At 37.8% G+C, this 20,706-nt stretch overlaps 1 protein-coding gene and 2 pseudogenes across 1 annotated transcript; 2 read left to right on the forward strand and 1 right to left on the reverse strand.

The window, feature by feature from the left end:
• The first annotated feature begins 1,052 nt into the window (after nt 1–1,052).
• On the forward strand, nt 1,053–3,324 carry LOC105864156 (small ribosomal subunit protein eS12-like; annotated as a pseudogene).
• Nucleotides 3,325–3,614: 290 nt separating this feature from the next.
• Nucleotides 3,615–4,729, forward strand: LOC142874793 (protein lin-28 homolog A pseudogene; annotated as a pseudogene).
• Nucleotides 4,730–15,203: 10,474 nt separating this feature from the next.
• Nucleotides 15,204–18,184, reverse strand: LOC105864196 (KRAB domain-containing protein 5-like). The gene is made up of 3 exons (XM_012751877.2): nt 18,170–18,184; nt 15,813–15,939; nt 15,204–15,313 (listed from the first exon to the last, which is right to left on the reverse strand). Exons 1-3 carry the CDS (start codon nt 18,182–18,184, stop codon nt 15,204–15,206), a joined length of 252 nt encoding a protein of 83 aa, XP_012607331.1.
• Nucleotides 18,185–20,706: the final 2,522 nt, after the last annotated feature.

Raw genomic sequence — 20,706 nt, forward strand, 5'->3', positions numbered from 1 at the left:
AAAGTTCTTAACAAGATACTAGAAACCAAATTCTACAACATTTTAAAAGGATCACACACCATAATCAAGTGGGATTTATCCCTGGGATGCAAGTATGTATTAACATACACAAATCAATAAATATAATATACCATAACAGAATAAAGGACAACAATCATATAATCATCTCAAAAGTTTTATTAAAAACATTTGACAAAATTAAAACACACTCAAATGATAAAAACGCAAAACAAGATACATTAAAAAGTATGCATCTCAACATATATAACAAACCCTGGGATACCACTGTTTCAACAGTGAAACAGTCGAAGTTTTTCCTTTAGTATTATACATAAGACCAGGAAGCCTAATCTCACCAATTTTATTTAGCATAGTACTGGAAGATTGAGCTAAAGCAATTAGGTAAGAAAAAAAAAAAAGATATTTAAATCAGAAATAAAGAAGTAAAATTCTCTCTGCTTGGACATAAGGTGATCCATGATATGATATATATATATATATATATATACACACACACACACATATATATAAAACATGATATATATGTATATATATATAAAAGATCAGATATATATATAACTTTAAAGACTATAGCCAAAAAGTTAAAATTAATAAACCCATCCAGTAAAGTTGTAGACCAGAAAATCAATATGCAAAAATCATTTATATAGTATCTCAGGAAAAAGTTAATAAATTTGATTTACAAAAGCATCAAAAAGTATACAATTATTATGACTCAATTTGACAAAGGAGGAGAAAAATCTGTTCAGTAAAATCTGTAACATACTGATAAAAGTAATGGAAGTAACAAACAGAAAGATATCCCTTGTTCATAAATTGGAAAAATTAATATTGATAAAAATAGTCATACTACACAAAGCAAAATTTGTCCAATAGAATTTCTATTAACTTTTCAATGGCATTTTTCACAAAAACAGAAAAATATTTAAAATTTCTACGTTACCACAAATGACCCTAAATAGTCAACACAACCTTGAGAAAGAACAGAGATGAAGTCATCATATGCTTCTTGAAGAAACTATCACAAAGCTATGCTAATCAAAAATATGGTACGGACATATAAACAGACACAAATACCAATGAAACAAAAAAGAGAAGGCAGAAATAAATCCAGTCAACTAGTCTTTGACGAGGCACCAAGATAAACAAAAAGAAATCTATTCAATAAAGGATGCTTACAAAGTGGCTACCCATGTGAAAAAGAATTGAACACTTATGGAAAAATTAACTCAAAATGAATTAACACCAATTGTCAGATCATAAACTATATAACTTCTAGAAGAAACAATAGGGGACAATCTTTTGTCAATGATGTTTTAGTTATCACACCAAAAAAAGCACATGCAACAAAAGGAAAAAACAAAAATAAATTAGACTATATAAAACTAACATTCCTGCACAGCAACGAGAACAACAACAACAAAAAGGCAACCCATGGGTTAGAAGAAAATGTATCTGATAAGAGTCTAATAGAATAGCCCTACAAGAAATGCTAAAGGGAGTCCACTGTGTTTAAAAATGAAATGATGCTGGATAGTATTATAAAACCTTATATAAAAATACAAAGCTCCCTGTTAAAGGTAGATCTATACACACAGAGAGAATTCTCTGCTAACATAAAGATAGTAAATAAAGCCTTAAAATTCTGCAACAGAATTAAAAAAATATATGTGGAAAAATCTCTAGTAATAGATATAAAATATGAAAAGTTATAATTTTGACACTGATTAAGTAGTAGAATCTAAAGAGGTAATTTTTTTATTCCAGTGAATTTGTTGTGAGCTTATGATATGCTAAAATGTTTTATGTAATTTTTATTTCTCAAGGTGATTACAAAGAAAATACCTATAGGAGGTATGCAAAAGGAAATTAGAAAAAAAATCAAAGCTTGTCACTACAAAGCAAAACAAAAATAAAGGCACTAAGAATGGACATGGGGGAAACATAGCTACAAGAAACACAGAGAACTAACAAAATGTTAATGATAACTTCATTTTTTTTCAGTAATTACTTTAAATATAAATGGATTATACTCCTAATGAAAGGAAATAAAATGGATGCATGAATTAACAACAAACAAGATCCTAAAATATGCTACCTACAAAAGATTCACTTTACCTCTAAGGAGTCAAATAGACTGAAAATAAAAGGATGAAAAAATATATTCCATACAAATAATAACTATAAGAGGGTCAGGTGGCTATAATTAGAAAAAATACACTTTAAGTAAAAAAACTGCCACAAATGCAAATATTGACATTATATGATGGTAAAATGTGTCCATTTGCCAAAAATCTATAGAATGCGCGCACACACACACACACACACGCACGCAGAGCCAGGGCTCTGAAATATATGAAGCAAATACAGACAAAGTGTAGCAGTAATACATAGCAACACAATAATTGTAGGAGACTTCATAGCCCATTTTCAATAATAAATAGAAAAATCACATAGAAGATAAATGAAGAAACATAATTTGAACATTATAGACCAATTAGACCTATGAAGAACTCCAGTCAAAAGCAGAAGAATACACAATATTCTTAATCACACATGGCACATCCTCTTAGGAAGCTCAAGTCATCAAATCTAAGAAGACTGAAATAATTCGATGTATCTTCTCTGATGAAAACAGAATGAAACTAGAAACAAAAACAAAACTATCAAATCCAAAAATATGTGAAAATTAAAGTCCCTTTTGAATATATTCTTGCTCAATGGTCAAATGATCTAATATTGCTAAGATGTTAATATGACACAGAGTGATGTAGAAATTCAATGTAATCACTACCAAAATCCCAGCGACACTTTCTTTCTCTGCCACTACACCAAGACACATGACAGTAGAGGCTTGGGTTTGTTCAAGATTTGGCTTTGCCCATAACCCACCACCATAGCCAAGGAAGGAAGGTATTGCTGATAGAGGCATAATGGGCATTAATACTGCTTTACAAATGTTCTGAAGGCTGCTGTCATCCACAATGACTTTGCATGTGGAATTCAAGAAGTTGACAGACCTTTAGACAAGCACCAAATCAGTCTCTGTGTACTTGCATCCAACTGTGATGAACCTATTTATGCCAAGTTGGTGGAGGCTCTTTGTGCTGAACACCAAATTAACCTAATTAAGATTGATGACAAGAATCTAGGGGAACCTATAAATTGCTTGGTTGCAGCTGTATGGTAGTTAAGGATTATGGCAAAGAATCTTAGACTAAGGATGTCATCAAAGAGTACTTTAAATGCAAGAAATCAACAAAAAATATTGGCTCACATTCCTCAAATAAAAAAGAATTCTGAAACAGAGTCTTGCTCTGTTGCCTTTGCTAGAGTGCCATGGCATCAGCCTAGCTCACAGCAACCTCAAACTCCTGGGCTCAAGTGATCCTCCTGCTTCAGCCTCCCAAGTAGCTGGGACTACAGCCACGTGCCACCACCACCACACCTGGCTAATTTTTTTGTCCGGCTAATTCCTTTCCTTCCCTCCTTTCCCTTCCCTTTTTCCCTTCCCTTCCCTTCCCTCTTTCCTTCTCTCTCTCTCTCTCTTCCCTTTCCCTTTCCCTTCCCTCCCCTCCCCCCTCCCTCCCTTCCTTCCTTTCCTAGACAGAGTCTTGCTCTTGCTGAGGTTGGTCTTGAACTCCTGACCTCAAGCTATCCTCCAGCCTTTGCCTTCCAGAATGCTAGGATTATAGGCATGAGCCAACAAGCCCAGCCAAAAACAATCTTGATGGTACTTTTTTTTACAGAAATAGAAAAAACTTTCTAAAAAATTTTCATCGACTGTGACTAACCAAACACTGTTACAAAAAAAAAAGTAACTACACTTTGTGATTTCAAAACAAAGCTATTAGAAATAATATGGCACTGAAACAAAGACAGATAAACAGATGACAGAACAGCATCCCAAAAGTAAACCTTGTGCATATGATCAAATTATCTTTCACAAGATTGCCATGACCACAGAATGAGAAAGGAGAGCAATTTCAATAAATGGTGTTAAAAACTAGATATCTCCCTTTGCCTCCGGACTTCTCTGGGGCCAGCCGCCGCCTGAGCAGGGGCCAGGGGCCGCGGGCTCCTCCGACGACCATGGGCTCCGTGTCCAACCAGCAGTTTGCAGGTGGCTGCGCCAAGGCGGCGGAGGAGGCGCCCGAGGACGCGGCCCGGGCTGCGGACGAGCCGCAGTTGCTCCATGGTGCCGGCATCTGTAAGTGGTTCAACGTGCGCATGGGGTTCGGCTTCCCGTCCATGGCCGCCCGCGCCGGGTCGCCCTCGACCCCCTGTGGACGTCTTTGTGCACCAGAGTAAGCTGCACATGGAAGGCTTCCGGAGCCTGAAGGAGGGTGAGGCAGTTGAGTTCACCTTTAAGAAGTCTGCCAAGGGCCTGGAATCTATCCGAGCCACTGGACCTGGTGGGGTGTTCTGTATCGGGAGTGAGAGGCGGCCAAAGGGGAAGAACATGCAGAAGCGCAGATCAAAAGGAGACAGGTGCTACAACTGTGGAGGTCTAGACCATCATGCTAAGGAATGCAAGCTGCCACCCCAGCCCAAGAAGTGCCACTTCTGCCAGAGCATCAGCCACATGGTAGCCTCGTGTCCACTGAAGGCCCAGCAGGCCCCTGGCGCACAGGGAAAGCCAGCCTACTTTCGGGAGGAGGAAGAAGAGATCCACAGCCCTGCCCTGCTCCCAGAGGCCCAGAATTGAGCCATAGTGGGTGGGGGCTATTCTTTTGCTATCAGGAAGTTTCAATGAGCAGCAGAGTGGAGAAAGTGGGGATAGGGTGGGTTGGGGGTGGTTGGCACTGCCATGTATCTCAGGCTGGGTTCATGGCATCACCCCTTCTTCCTTCTTGTTGGGGGGAAAGGGTGAGGCAAAGGAACCCTACACATGCTCTATCCAAATGCAAGGGAGGACTTTATGGAGAAATCACCCTAGAACCTGAATGCTTTATCTGAGACTCCATCCCCGAATCTCTAGCTTTTGAAAGTGGCCTGGATAGGAAGTTGTTTTCCTTTTAAAGAAGGATATGTAATAATATAATGCCCATGCCAGAGTGAAACGATTAAGTACAAGACCGGACTAATGGACCCCACCCATAAGCCACTACATTCTGTGGGAGGGAATCTCAGGAGTAAGGCAGGGTTTTTTCCATATCTTGCATTCTTATACCCATTCTTGAGATAGGGTGCTGGGAACTGTCCCAAGTGATGGGTAGTGATGACAGGCAGAAAGGGTGGTTGGGGGAACAGCTACAGACCTGCTGCTCCTAAGCTCACTCCCACCCCATTCCGGGCCAATGTGATTTTATTTATTTGCTCCCTTGGATAATTGCACCTTGGGTCCCACTTTCTCCAGGATGCCAACTGCACTAGCTGTGTGCGAATGACATATCTTGTGCATTTTAACTTTTTTTTCTTAATATAAATATTCTGGTTTTGTATTTTTGTATATTTTAATCTAAGGCCCTCATTCCTGCACTGTGTTCTCAGGTACATGAGCAATCTCAGGGATAAGTTCGGCAGCATCTCCAGGTCTGCACAGCAGGAATGGTTTTTGTTGTTTTTATCACCATAGAGAGCAACTATTTGGAGTGCACAGCCTATTGAACTACCTCATTTTTGCCAATTAGAGCTGTCTTTTCTGCCATAGTATCTACTTGAAACCCCTTCCACCTTGAAAACGTTTCATGGGAGACTAGGTTCTAACTGGGTTGCCCCATGACTTGATCACCTTCTACTGGAAGATTAGAAATTAGTCTAAACAGGAAAAGGTGCTGCAGAGAGGTTAGCAAAAGCTGGGCTAGGTGGAAGGCCCAGAGAGGAAGTCAAGGTTAGGTGAGGGTTGTCTAATCCTAGGGCACAGGACATGCTTTACATACTCGATCCATCCTTCACTGGGTTTGGCTAGACCTACTCATGCACAACAGAGTGTATGTGTGTTTTTGTAAAAACTGTGAGTTAGTAAGGATAAGTTTTAAGACCAATATCCCTGTACTCATCCTATGCTATTGAGGGATGGATATATGAATTGAGGACTAAAATCCTTAACCTTTCAAATGTCTTAGGTTCCAGGGAGACCCATAAACGAGGGCCTTTTGTGGTGCCCTGAGCCAGTGTCCTGCCCTGCTGCAGTAGTCATTAATAGTGTCATGGTAGCTGAAGGGGCAAAAGGGGGTTTCGTTTACATGCTGTGAGATCACCGCAAACCTACCTCACTGTGTTGAAACGGGACAAATGCAATAGAATGCATTGGGTGGTGTGTGTCTGCTCCTCGGTTCTTGTCTCCCCTAAATGCTGCCCCCCTCTAGTTATTGTATTTGTCTGGGCTTTGTAGGACTTTACTGAGTTGGTGATTGCTAGGTGGCCTAGTTTGTGTAAATATAATGTGCTGGTTTTCATGTTCTTTTGGGGTTTTATTGTTTACAAACTTCTTTTTGTATTGAGAGAAAAATAGCCAAAGCATCTCTGACAGAAGGTTCTGCACCAGGCAAAAGGATCGGAAACATTAGTGTGGGGAGGGCATCTTCTTCAAGTGGGGATCTTGAACACCAACCTTTTTCTTTTGTGTTCCCCATGCCCTGTTTCCTGTTTTCCACCAGATCTTCTGTCCTAAAAACTTGTCTCCTACCCTACCCTCTTTCCCATCCCCCCAAAAGAAAACCTACACACCCACACACATAATGCATTTAATTCTTGGGATGCCTCCACAACTCTTCAATGATTTATGCAAAAATCCTGAGGAAGCTAGGAACCCTCCATCCCTTGTTCCCAACCTCTTAAGTCAAGACCATTTCTTGATGGTGATTCATGCCAAACACTTGAAACAACTGCTGTATTTTGGATGGATCAAACCTACTTAATCTGTAATCTGAAAGTAGAGAGACGCAATTGGGGGCCTTCCATATAGAAAGTGAGGGCAGGAGACCAAGAAAGGGATTATGAATGTATAACCAAGTCACTCAGGAAATTTTATTATAAAGGTGCAAGAAACTTATGTCAAAGTGGCCACAAGATTGTTTAATAGGAGACGGACGAATGTAACTCCATGTTTAATGCTAGAAACCAAAGCTTTGTGTGAAATCTTGAATTTATGGGGAGGGAGGGTAGGAAAGCCTGTACTTGTCTGTTCTTTTCCTGATCCCTTCCCCTTATTCCTGAACTGCAGGAGACTGAGCCCCCTTGGGCTTTGGTGACCCCATCCTGGGGTATGTTTATTTGATGGTTGATTTTACTGTACTGGGTACTTCCTTTCCCATTTTCTAATCATTTTGTAGCACACACGCTGACTCTTTTCCCTTCCTTTCTACTTTCCCTGGGAAAATACAATGAATAAATAAAGACTTATTGGTACTGAAAAAAAAAAAAAACTAGATATCTACATGGAAAAAAAGGTAAACCTATTCCCATGCACCATATATATAAAAGTCTTAAATGGATTAAATACTTAAAATATACAAAATATTACTAAAACAACTCTTAAGAGGAAATATAGGAGAAAGATCATGATATTGATCTTTTCACTGTTTTCTTGAATTTGACATCAAATACATAAGCAACAAAGAAAGTAACATAAAACTGGGACTACATCAAACTCCAGAACTTCTGCATATCAAAGGAAACATTTAGTGAAGTGAAAATGCCCTGTAAGAAAAGGTGAAAATATTTTCTAACTACATATTTGATAAGAATAAATATCCAGAATATGTAAACAATGATTAAAACTCAAAAACAGATGTCAGTGATTAATTTCATTAAAAAATGGACAAAGAAGTAGAATGTAATTTCTCTAGAGATACAGAAATGAGCAAAAAGCATTTGAAAAGATGTTCAAAATTACTAACATTTAAGAAAAAAAAATCAGATATTACCTCACACTTATGAAAATGGCCACAATAAAACAAACACAAAGTAAAGCTGTTGAGGATATGGAGAAATTGGTACATTTGAGGGGAATAATGATGCAGTCACCATGAAAAATAGTATGGAGGTTTCTCAAAAATTAAAAATGAAATTATCATATGATCTAACAATCTCACTTTTGAGTATGTCTCCAAAGTTTACATATAGGACTTAGGATTGATATTTGTACACTCATGTTTATTATGGCATTATTCACAAAAGCCAAAAAGTAGAAGCAACCCAGATATCACTCAACTGATGAAGTTAAAGAAAATGTGGCATACACATACAAGGCAATATTATTCAGTTAAAAAAAATGTAGCCACAGGCTATAATAACAACAAACCTTGAGAATATTATGTCAACTGAAATAAGCCAGTAACAAGTTATAGACAATGGGCCAGGTGCGGTGGCTCACACCTGTAATCCTAGCACTCTGGGAGGCCGAAGTGGGCAGATGGCTGGAGATCAGGAGTTCGAAACCAGCCTGAGCAAGAGTGAGACCCTGTCTCTACTATAAATAGAAAGAAATTAATTGGCCAACTAACATATATAAAAAAAATTAGCCGGGCATGGTGGCGCATGCCTGCAGTCCCAGCTACTCGGGAGGCTGAGGCAGGAGGATTGCTTGAGCCCAGGAGTTTGAGGTTGCTGTGAGCTAGGCTGACACCACAGCACTCACTCTAGCCTGGGCAACAGGGCAAGACTCTGTCTCAAAAAAAAACAACAACAACAAATTATAGACAATGTATGATTTCATTTATATGAGATATATTAAATGGCCATGAAAACAAAGTAGAATGGTGTTTTTAAAGGCCTGGAAAAGGGGTGAAATCGGCTGCTGTTCTCTGATGGTTACTGAGTTTCAGTTCTGCAAGATATAAAAGCTCTAGAGGTCTTTGGGAAAAAAAAGTGAATATACTGAACACTACTAAACGTTGAAATTAAAAAGATTTAAGATGATAAATTTTGTGTTAATCTGTTATCACAATTTTTTAAATAATGAAAATTAAAAGAGATGTAGAGTTATAAACCTTTGCAAAAATTGCCTTCAAATCACAAGTGTTTCTCTCACACAAACAAAATACAAATTCATCAATAAACACATGGTAAAATTAAGAATATTTTCATGACTATTCATCCAGACAGAATAAAACCACTGATAAGCCAAACTAAGAAATATATAAGATAAGCCATACAAACACACATATAATTTAATTGTAATATACCTATGCCTGATTCATATTTCAAATAACTCTCAAATTGACTTAAAGTGTATATACAAAGTCACAAATTTTTATTGTATTTTATTTACCTATTTATAATAGGTAAAATCAAAGCCAGAATAAATTAATGTCAGGGAAACTACCCCAGAAAAACAAAAACACAGAAACGCAGTATTGTAAAACAAAAATAAAAAACAACAACAACAACACTTACCCAAAAACTTCTGTATGCAACATTCATACCATTATAATTATTTTCTACATAACTACAATGTTCAGCTATGACTGTGCACCCATAGGGAAGAGGAATTTTGAATCATTGGCATGCAGTGCACGGCAGTAAAATACTCTAGAAAATGCATTATGATCATAATAAAAGGCTCTAATGAGAAAGTTTTAATGAATAAGCATTTAAAAACACTAAAAATAATGTTTTATTATGTTATTAATATATGGACACTATTCTCACACAAAATCATAAGGCAGTAATCCAGGCTTTAGAAGCCAAAAAAACCTCACTTTTTAAAAATTCTCAAACAATGTGATTTACTTTTCTAAGTAAAGAAAAAATATAAATTTAATAAGAATCACTGCTGTGTAAAATGAACACTTGGGAATAAATCATATTATCATTTACATACAGGTTGAGGAAAGTGGATGGAAATCTTAATAATTTCTTTTACCTGTAGTAAAATTAAACTTACAAGTGGACATATTAATAAATATGAGGTGCCTATTAATTTACTTCTCCCACAATGTATATATTTAAGCACACTGTTTTGAATGTTTGAATCTATATTACAGACAAACAAAACAAATAAGAAAGTGAAACAAAACAAATAAGAAAGTGAAAACATGTAAGGAGAATGCCATTACCAAGAAGGAGGAATATCCTCGTGATCATGCTTTCCAAAAAAAAAAAAAAAGGAGGAATAGAAGCCCGGCGCGGTGGCTCACGCCTGTAATCCTAGCACTCTGGGAGGCTGAGGCGGGCGGATTGCTCGAGGTCAGGAGTTCGAAACCAGCCTGAGCAAGAGCGAGACCCTGTCTCTACTATAAATAGAAAGAAATTAATTGGCCAACTAATGTATATATATATAAAATTAGCCGGGCATGGTGGCGCATGCCTGTAGTCCCAGCTACTTGGGAGGCTGAGGCAGAAGGATTGCTTGAGCCCAGGAGTTTGAGGTTGCTGTGAGCTAGGCTGACGCCACGGCACTCACGCTAGCCTGGGCAACAAGCGAGACTCTGTCTCAAAAAAAAAAAAAAAAGGAGGAATAGAAAATCCTTACTTTTATATGTCCCCCAGCACCTATAATTTGCCAGCCATTCACTGACAAAAGTGCATTATGATACATTTGGGAGCCAGGGAGAGGTTTGAACTCCACAAAAGCCCAAGACCAAGAAAGGGCATTTTGAGAAAGCAGGCCCTAATCTAGGTGGCAAATTGAGAACCCACGTTCTTAACTACAAAACAGGAATTGGCCCATCCAATGTGGTCCCACTGAGAATTCTGAAGCTACTCTGTAACCATTTTCTACTCCCAGCCACAGTCTGGTAGTGGCCCTGCCATCCAGAGAGCTGGGGAAAAATGTCCATTTATAACCATGGAAACAGGTCTGCAGACTTTGGTCTTTCCTGTGGTCTCTAAAGCAGTTCCGTGACTCAGTTTCCGCCATCTTAGCCACCCTTGGCCAGTCCTCTCCACCTAGGGACCCATCGAATAACTTGAACAAACCCTGGCAGGTACTCAGTTGGGAGCCACACACCTTGTATCAGGTCTGACATATGTGGATTCAACTGCAGAACCCTGCCCAAGTGCCCGCGCCACAGATCAAAGTCATGAAGACAATACAGTGTTGAACAAAAATAAGACAGGATTTGCAGCCACCCAAGCTCCTGGTAACAAGATCACCGAAGCTAGATGCTACTACAGGCTTGCAGCAGCCTTGTGACGAAGCTACAACTCCTCTCCACTGCAAGGCCAGAAGAGATCCCATCAGCTTGAGGAACCAACAAGAGGCTATCTTTACCTGCTAAAACTAGTTTATAAAAATTGCAGATACCAACACAACTTTATATTGTGCCTTTTTTCAGTGCTTCTATTTTAACATAATACTGGAAGTCCTAGGCAATACAATTTGGCAGGAAAATGGGGGAGGGGGGAAGCCAACCAAAAGTAAAGAAAAAAGTAAAAGAAAAGAAAAAACTAAAAATGTCACTGTAGATGACATAATCTTATATATACAAAAACATAAATGTTATACAAAAATTGTTAAAACTAATGAATAAACTTAGTAAATTAGCAGAGTATAAAATTAACCTAGAAACATAAGTTGTGCTTCCATACCCTAATAACAATCTGATTTAAAAAAGAAAACAATCTATAGTATCATCAAAATAATATATTCTAAGCACACATTTAACCAAAAAGGTGAAAGAGCTTTATATTGAACAGATATAATATTGATTTAAAAAACCCACAAATAGGCCGGGCGCGGTGGCTCAAGCCTGTAATCCTAGCACTCTGGGAGGCCGAGGCGGGCGGATTGCTCGAGGTCAGGAGTTCGAAACCAGCCTGAGCAAGAGCAAGACCCCGTCTCTACTATAAATAGAAAGAAATTAATTGGCCAACTAATATATATATGTATATATATATATATATAAAATTAGCCGGGCATGGTGGTGCATGCCTGTAGTCCCAGCTACTCGGGAGGCTGAGGCAGAAGGATTGCTTGAGCCCAGGAGTTTGAAGTTGCTGTGAGCTAGGCTGACGCCATGGCACTCACTCTAGCCTGGGCAACAAAGAGAGACTCTGTCTCAAAAACAAACAAACAAACAAAAAAAAAACCCCACAAATAATGTCAAAAATCCCATGTTTATGTATTGGAAAAATTAATATTGTTAAAATACCCATATTATCCAAACCAATCTACATATTTAATGTGATTTCTATCAAAATTCCAACAGCACTTTTCACAATAACAAAAAAAAAACAATTCAAAATTTATATAAATTTACAAGAAACTTTACATAATCAAAGCAATGTTGAGGAAGAAAAAGCTGAAAACATCATGCTTTCAGATTTCAAACTACTTTTATAAGAATATACTAGTAAAAACAAGATCATGTGTTCATTAAAAACTGAAACAAAAAAAAAAGTAAGAAAACATATAGGATGGAAGAAAATATTTGCAAACCATGTATCTGATAAAATATCCAAAAAATATAAGAAACTCATACAGGTGGTGGCTCACGCCTGTAACCCTAGCACTCTGGGAGGCCAAGGCAGGAGGATTGTTTGAGCTCAGGAGTTCGAGACCAGCCTGAGCAAGAGGGAGACCCTATCTCTACTAAAAAAATAGAAAGAAATTAGCTGGACAATTAAAAAAAAAAATATATATATATATAAAATTAGCTGGGCATGGTGGTGCATGCCTGTAGTCCCAGCTACTCGGGAGGCTGAGACAGAGGATCGCTTGAGCCCAGGAGTTTGAGGTTGCTGTGAGCTAGGCTGACACCACAGCACTCTAGCCCGGGCAAGAGAGTGAGACCCTAAAAACAAAAAAGAAATATAGTACGCTGCTGTAAAAAATCAAACAACCCTATCAAAAAATGGGCAAAGGACATGAACAGAAACTTCTCAAAAGAAGACAGAAGAATGGCCAACAAACATGAAAAAATGTTCAATATCTCTAATCATCAGGGAAATGCAAATCAAAACTACAATGAGATATCACTTAACTCCAGTGAGAATGGACTTTATCAAAAAGTCCCCAAACAACAAATGCTGGCGTGGATGCAGAGAGAGAGGAACACTCCTACACTGCTGGTGGACTGCAAACTAGTTCAAGCTCTGTGGAAAGCAATATGGAGATACCTCAAAGCGATACAAGTAGATCTACCATTTGATCCAGCAATCCCACTACTGGGCATCTACCCAAAAGATCAAAAGTCACTTTATGAAAAAGACACCTGCACTTGAATGTTTATAGCAGCACAATTCACAATTGCAAAGCTGTGGAAACAATCCAAGTGCCTATCAATTCATGAGTGGATTAATAAAATATGTTATATGTATATCATAGAATACTACTCAGCTTTAAGAAACAATGGTGATATAGCACCTCTTGTATACTCCTGGATACAGCTGGAACCCATTCTACTAAGTGAAGTATCTCAAGAATGGAAAAATAAGCACCACATGTACTCACCAGCAAATTGGTATTAACGGATCAACACCTAAGTGAACATATAAGAGTAACATTTATTGAGTGTCGGGAGGGTGAGAGGGGGTTTGGAAGGGATGGGTATATACAACCATAACGAGTAAGATGTGCAACGTCTGGGGGATGGACACGCTTGAAGCTCTTACTTGAGGGGGGGAGGGGGGCATGGGCAATATAAGTAACCTTAACACTTGTGCCCCCATAATACACTAAAATAAAATAAAAAAATAAAGAAAAATAAATAAATAAATAAATTGGTGATTCATTATGAAAATCAGTATGGAAGCTCTTTAAAAAAGAAAAAAATAAATAAATCTAACATACAATCCAGCAATTCCACTTCTCTGTATATAACCAAAGGAAATATAATAACATCAGAATCTCAAAAAAATATCTATACCCCTACATTATTGCAGTATTACTCACAATTGCCAAGATATGAAAATAACGTCAGTGTTTGTGGACATGGAATGGATAAAGAAATGTGGTATACATACATAGCAGAATATTATTCAGCCATAAAAATTATGAAGTCCTGCCATTTATACAACATGACAGACCTGAAGGACATTATGCTAAGTGAAATAAGTCAGAAACAGAAAGGCAAATACTTCATGTTCTCATTTATATGAGAATTCTAAAAAGGGTGAACTCATAGAATCAGAGAATACAAAGGTGGTTACAGAGCCTGCACGTGGGGAACACAGAAAAATGCTTTCCAAAGGGTACAAACTTTCAGTTGTAAGATGAATAACTTTTGAGTATTTAATATGTAGCATGATGACTATAGATAATAATATTTTATTCCCCCAAATTTGCTAAGATAGTAGACCTTAAATGTTCTCAATACCAAAAAAAGTAACTGTTAAGTGATATATGTGTTCATTAACTTGATTGTATTAATTATTATACAATTTATAAATATCAAGTCATTACACTGTATACAATATATATTTATACAAATCTACATGCTATACACACGTGTATACACACACACACACACACAGAGGTATATATATGAATGATACAGTCAAGGTAAGCTTCATACCAAACAAGAGAAACCTATAAAACTAGTTATTAAAAATATAAGACCATGAGTGGGAGTTTAATACATACTGAGCAATGTTCTGTGATCCCAAATGGCATATTTAAGAAATCTAGGAAGTGAGTAGGTTTACTAAACTATATTATAGTTGAGGAATATAAAAATATAGAATTTAAATTGTTAATTTCAGTTCACGCTAAAAAAAATAAAGTAAAATAGCATTAATTTTTTGAAGTAAAATAGCATTATTTTTTTTACATTTTGAGAGATTCTTAGTGTTCTGATAAAATTACTGAGTATAAATTCCTGCAAAATAACAATGAAAAGCTACATTTGATAGGAAATGATAAAGCAGAATATGTACATCTGTCACTGATGTTCCTGCGAAAAATATCAATAATACTACTAATGTGTATTACTCATACACATTTCAGATGATGTCAACAGGGAACATAAAAAAAGGTTTAATATAGAGTTCCTCAAAAATATGCACACATATTCTTATGTCCTCAAAAGAAATGGAATAGCACTCAGATAATACAGTCCCTCATAGGCTATGAAGATGACATTGGCTCTTACTACAACTATGAAGGAAGATCACTGAAAGGAAGCAGAGTCCTTAGAGAGTTTTAGAGCATAAAATAGCAGATGTCCCTATGTGAGAGCACAGGAAAGAAATCCAGGCTTCTCAGAAATCATTTCTTTTGAAGCACAGCTTCCCATGCACATTTTACAGTCTGACTAGATCTTTGGACCTCTCATCTGTGTCATCTGCTTCATTCATTCCCACCTACCTTGGTGTTTGGCTACTATCTCATGACTCTTCACATTCCAGGGCTCTCGTCTTTGCTCCAGAAAGGTGATCAGGTCCGGCTTAGAAACAACAAGACCTATTTTATTAGAAAAAAAATAACATAACTCTTGCTAGAATTTTCCAATTACCAATGTAATACTGTGCTCAGTACCGAAGAGAGAACATAATAGAAGATTGTAAAAAAAAAAAAAATTAAACTCAAAATCCTGTTTCCTGACAGAACCATTAGAATATTTAGAAAATATTTTAAATTCGTCCTTAGTACTATTGAATTAAAAATTGGTGGTAAAAATTATATTTTAAGGTCTGGCCAATAATGTTTTATACCACTGAATTTCCAGACTTTCCACCAAATTACAGTGAAGTACACAGATCAGTTCAAGAAAGGGGACAGTTCATTTCAAGATAAAACATCTTGAAGATATTTTTCTACATCAGGAAGCTCCCAAGTTTTTACTGAAAGCAGGGAAACGAAACTCATTCATATAAAACAGAAACTCCAAATAAAATTCCACAAGGAAAGAAAATGAAACCCTAAGGGTGCATTAGGAATCTTAAAGGGAAGTTGTCCTCACCCAGGGAGACCAGGTTTCTGTAGTTTTCTAACATTACGTCCCTATACAAATTCTGCTGAGCAGGATCCAAGCATGCCCATTCCTCCCAGGAGAATTCTATGGCCACATCCTTGAATGTTAGCAACCCCTAGGAAAAAAATCACATACTTACCAAGTAGTTATGAATAGAATTCTTAATTTGATTACATGTAAAATGAGAGTGAAGAAGACCTGCCTCTGACATATATGAATTGACTGGAATTATCCAATAATTAACATAGTAATACTCTGTAATATTCTCTAACTCTGAGGACAGAGGATGGCAAAAAGATCCACAAAACAAGTGTAGATACTATACTTTTCTTGATGATAAAGTATAAAAATAAGGGCATCAACACAGGCATATACATTTTTGAGTGGCATATACACCACACACAATAAGCTCTCACATGGAAGTCATGGTGAGTTAGAAGGCTACTTCTGAAATGTTAATGTGTACTACAGTGAACTGAGATCTTATTAAGATGCACATTCTGATTCAGATCTGGAGTGGAACTTAAGTTTCTGCATTTCTAACAAACTCCTCAGCAATGCAACCTCTTCTGGCCCCAAAACAATATTGTGTCAAACATACAGTAAGTGGAAGAGCCTGAGTTTTATCCTAGTTTGTCTGACCAATAAACAAAGATGAGAACCTTGATTTCTCAAAGCAAGCCATAAGCCAAGAGAAACTAAGAAGGGGAGCTTCTATATTTAATGTGATAATTTATGTATATAAGCCATTAAAATTCCCCAAGATACTTCTTAAAGATAAACTAAAAAATCATTAACTTTGTAGTGGAGAAATCTGTCATAGAGCACCTTAACCCAGTGAATGAACATCAACTGGAGGAGGACAAAGTAGTATGAAGTGCTGATGTGTACAAGAGACATCACCACTGTGCGATTGGCCAGAAAAAGTGAATCATAATCTGAACATAATCATGAAAAATATCAGTTTTATGCGAAGTTCAAATCATATATATTTCTCATGTTCTGTAATCTCCAGTAGTGCATTTAAATAGTCTTTCTTTAGCATCCTAGAGAGCAGATCTCTCTTTTTTTTTTATTTAAGTATATTATGGGGGTACAAATTTTAAGGTTTCAAATAATGCCCTTGTCCTCCTCCCCCCACAAGTCTGAGCTTCAAGCCTGACCATCCCCCAGACGGTGCATGTCTCACTCATTATGTATGTATATACCCGCTCCCCCTCCCCCCTACAACCCACCCAATACCCAATTAATGTAGTTCCTATGTGTCTACTTAGGTGCTGATCAGTTAATACCAGTTTGCTGGTGAGTATATGTGGTGCTCATTTTTCCATTCTTGGGATACTTCACTTATAGTATGGGTTCCAGCTCTATCCAGGAAAATACAAGATGTGCTATATCACTGTTGTTTCTTTTTTTCTTTTCTTTTCTTTTTCCTGGACGAGGTTCTGGGGCCCCAAGAGAGGGGGGCCCCAGAAGTCATCCTTCACCGTTGTTTCTTAGAGCTGAATAGTACTCCATGGTATACATATACCACATTTCATTAATCCACTCATGAATTAATTAATCTAATTGATCTTTTTCATAACTTTCTGAGTTACCTTGGTAATTACTGTCATCCTCTTTAAATATGCTTTTTTTTTTTTAAATAGGGTCTCTTTCTGGTGCCCAGGCCAGGCTAGAGGCAGTGGCATCATGATAACTCACTGCAACCTCAAACTCCTGGGTTCAAACAATCCTCCTGCCTCAGCTTCCTGAGTAGCTGGAAATGTAGGCATGCACCACCACATCCAACTGATTTCTCGTTCTTGCCCACGTTGGTCTCAAACCTCTGACCTCAACTAATCCTTTTGCCTTAGACTCCTGAAGTGCTAAAATTATAGGTATGAGCCACCATATCCAGCCATAAGTGTGCATTTTTAAATCCTATTTGGAATGGAGATGATGGGCATTTGGATAGAACCTCAACAGCATATATTTCCCTTGTTCACTAGTATATGAGTAGCCAACCCTATGCCCAAGAGGAATCTTGTATATACACACCTTCCCATGTTGATCTGTCAAAAGGGAACGTTTTTAAAATTGCAGGTCAGAATTTCGTGGTGAGAACTGTTCTTAATATGTAAAAAGCCTAGATGTTGAGAATGGAGAGAAGGCTCTGGTGTGTAGCAGAAGAGGATTTTAAAGAGCCCCTTGGAAATCATAAGAAGAAATGGGAAAAAAAGTAGCTGAGCCAATCTTTTTAGGCAGAAACCTCAGAAGTAGAGAAACAACAGTTTGCAAGTCCTAAATACATGACATTCTAGGAGCAAAATTAGGACACAGACCCTGCCCTGGGGGACTCTTACCTGAGAACCAGCCATTTCTTATCCTCTTCCTGCTTCTCTAGGATTCCTTCTCAGGTGAGACTGAACAAATCACAGCTGCATCTTGAGAATATGCATTTCAGGCATCAGCACAGCCCCTTTATCTGCTACCACTACACCCACAGGCAAAAGAACTATAAAGTACAGAAAGGCCACATTCATCTGTATTTTGTCACAGTAGAGATTCTGAAACAATGAGATCTTACATAAAGATGAAAATGTGAGTTTCTCCTTTCATGTCATCAGGTGCCCTCCCATGCCACAGGTACCAGCAATTTCTGCAGCAGCAATGGGAATATGGGCCACAGTGATCCATCACCACCAAACCCAAGCAGAGCAGGCACTGGGACCTCCCTTTAGAAAAAAGGCTGGACTCATCTCTCATGAATGGATCATGGAGCCCACATGCTTGACCCTGTCCTCACCTTCGAATCATATGGACACTTACTTAAAACCACATGGATGCTGCCACCCAGACCAATAGCCAGAATCTGTAGGGAGGGCACAAGTGATGGTATGTCTTCAAACTGGTCACTGGATTATAACTGGAAGCCTTAGCTAAGAACCACTTAGCTGAGCATTGCCTCTCCAGCTTCAATCTACATAGAAGTCATTCAGTGTCTTGCCCCAGTCTAAGTAATGTGATTCTACAGGTGTGAAAGGAGTCCATGGATTGGCTTCATTAACAAGTCCCCTGTGAATGCTGACGTTGCTTCCCCAGACCTGTCACCAGTAGCACTCATCTATAGACAGCAGACATAGCACAGAGTCCCTTACACTGAACACTCTTAGCACAACATAAATTCTTCTGGTGCAACTGAAGACCACAAGTTACCACCATGAAACAACATTTTCTGCTGGCCCTTTAAAGTTTACAGAGGCTAGAAAGGTAACTATATCTGAGGAAGTCATTTAGAAAACAACATGTGCACATGCATTAATACAATATTTATTGACAATGCACTTTGTGCTCAACAAGTATGCTACAGTACACTGTGCTGGGAAACTCAAATTGTTTGAGTTAATACTCCTAATACCCTGTAAGTCAGGTACTAAGTATTCCATAATTCACAGCAGGATTTTTGCAGATCTTATAGTTGGTACTTTTATTCTATAGCAATACTACTTTAGAATAAAATTACTTTTAGCTTAAAGTAGGATTAATTTTATTTGATAATATCTAAAAACAGCCCCAGGACAATAACAATTACACCCTCAGAAAGGGCATCACAGCCCCACTCCCATCCCAACCCCAACCCTATCTGCCTGTGGATCCCAGGATTCCAGGACTCTCCGTAGCTTCTCTCAGCATAAAGGGCTCCTTCTGTGGTGGGTGTAAACAGACTGGGACTCCTGCCAAGGAAGCTTCCCAGGAAGAACTAACTGGACCTTCAATGACCTCTTTTTGCTAGATCAGGATAGACCTTGGCCTTGAGTCTCTAAGCCCAGGTCTCTGCTTCTCAGTTAAGGATATTCACTTAGTTTTAAATGAAAAACAGCCAGTGTTTGAAGAATCCAGCAAAATCACTCAAACTCAGTGTTTATGTTTATAAAAGGTTAAGAAAAGTATAAAGGACTTCTGATGCTGAATGAACTGTAGAAATAGAAAAAAAAAAATAAAAAAAAAAATAAAAAAAAAAAAAAAAAAAAGTATAAAGGACTTACATTTCATATCTCAATAGGAAAAGCAAAAATATCTATTCCTTTCAGACAATAAACATGTCATTTAATTATTTCTATAACAAATCATTTAGTAAACATGAATCATATGTGAACACTTCTAGTAACTACCAAGTCCTGTCACATAAAATTTAGCTATGAATGCTGGTATTCAGATCACAGGACACAGAACAGAGTTGTGTACTGTCAAAAACTCCCACTCTGTATAAGAGAGAAACTGATGTTTCGGTGAATATTTATACTTCAACAATCTATCTACCACACTTTCTCGTGGAAATGTATTCATTTTTCTGCAGCCATAATAACAGAGATGTTTTTCCTATTTCTTTTCCTCAGTAGCATAACCAAAGGTAAGCCCTGGGATAGCATTTGAAATCACCCCAAAATAGAACAGACCATAGAATCCCACAACTCTCAAAGTGGGGAAGAAAAAAGGTTAAAAAGAATTATTAACAAATGAAATACAAAACTAGATTTCTTTCCCTAAAAACCACCTCTTTCTTGTGTCATTGAAAATATTTTATTATCTTTCAGCCTTTGCTGATAAAATACACTTTACAGTTAAAAAATAAATCCTTTCAAGGTAAAAAGTCCAGGGAGGGGGGTGCTGACTGCAGCACAGGCATGTGTGACTCCGGTGTCAAGTCAGGCCATCCTATCACTTGGGAAATCCTGCCACCCCATCCTGCTCATTGCCTCTGTGTGCCTGAAGTGCCAATTGCTTTGCAGCTTCTTGCACTGCATCATTTTGGTGGGATTTTCTTTCTTGGGATAGTTTTTTACTCCCTTTAAAAGTATGAAAGAATTCAGAGGGCAAGAGTCATTTTTTCCCTTTCCTT

The sequence above is a fragment of the Microcebus murinus genome, chromosome 13, assembly GCF_040939455.1.
Source record: "Microcebus murinus isolate Inina chromosome 13, M.murinus_Inina_mat1.0, whole genome shotgun sequence".
Classification (NCBI taxonomy): Eukaryota; Metazoa; Chordata; class Mammalia; order Primates; family Cheirogaleidae; genus Microcebus; species Microcebus murinus.

What these genes read in the sequence shown, in the direction of transcription:
- LOC105864196 (XM_012751877.2), bottom strand. An exon ending in CAGAAACCTGGTCTCCCTGG is followed by an intron (nt 15,314 to 15,812) that starts GTGAGGACAACT and finishes CTAATAAAATAG; the next exon opens with GTCTTGTTGTTTCTAAGCCG.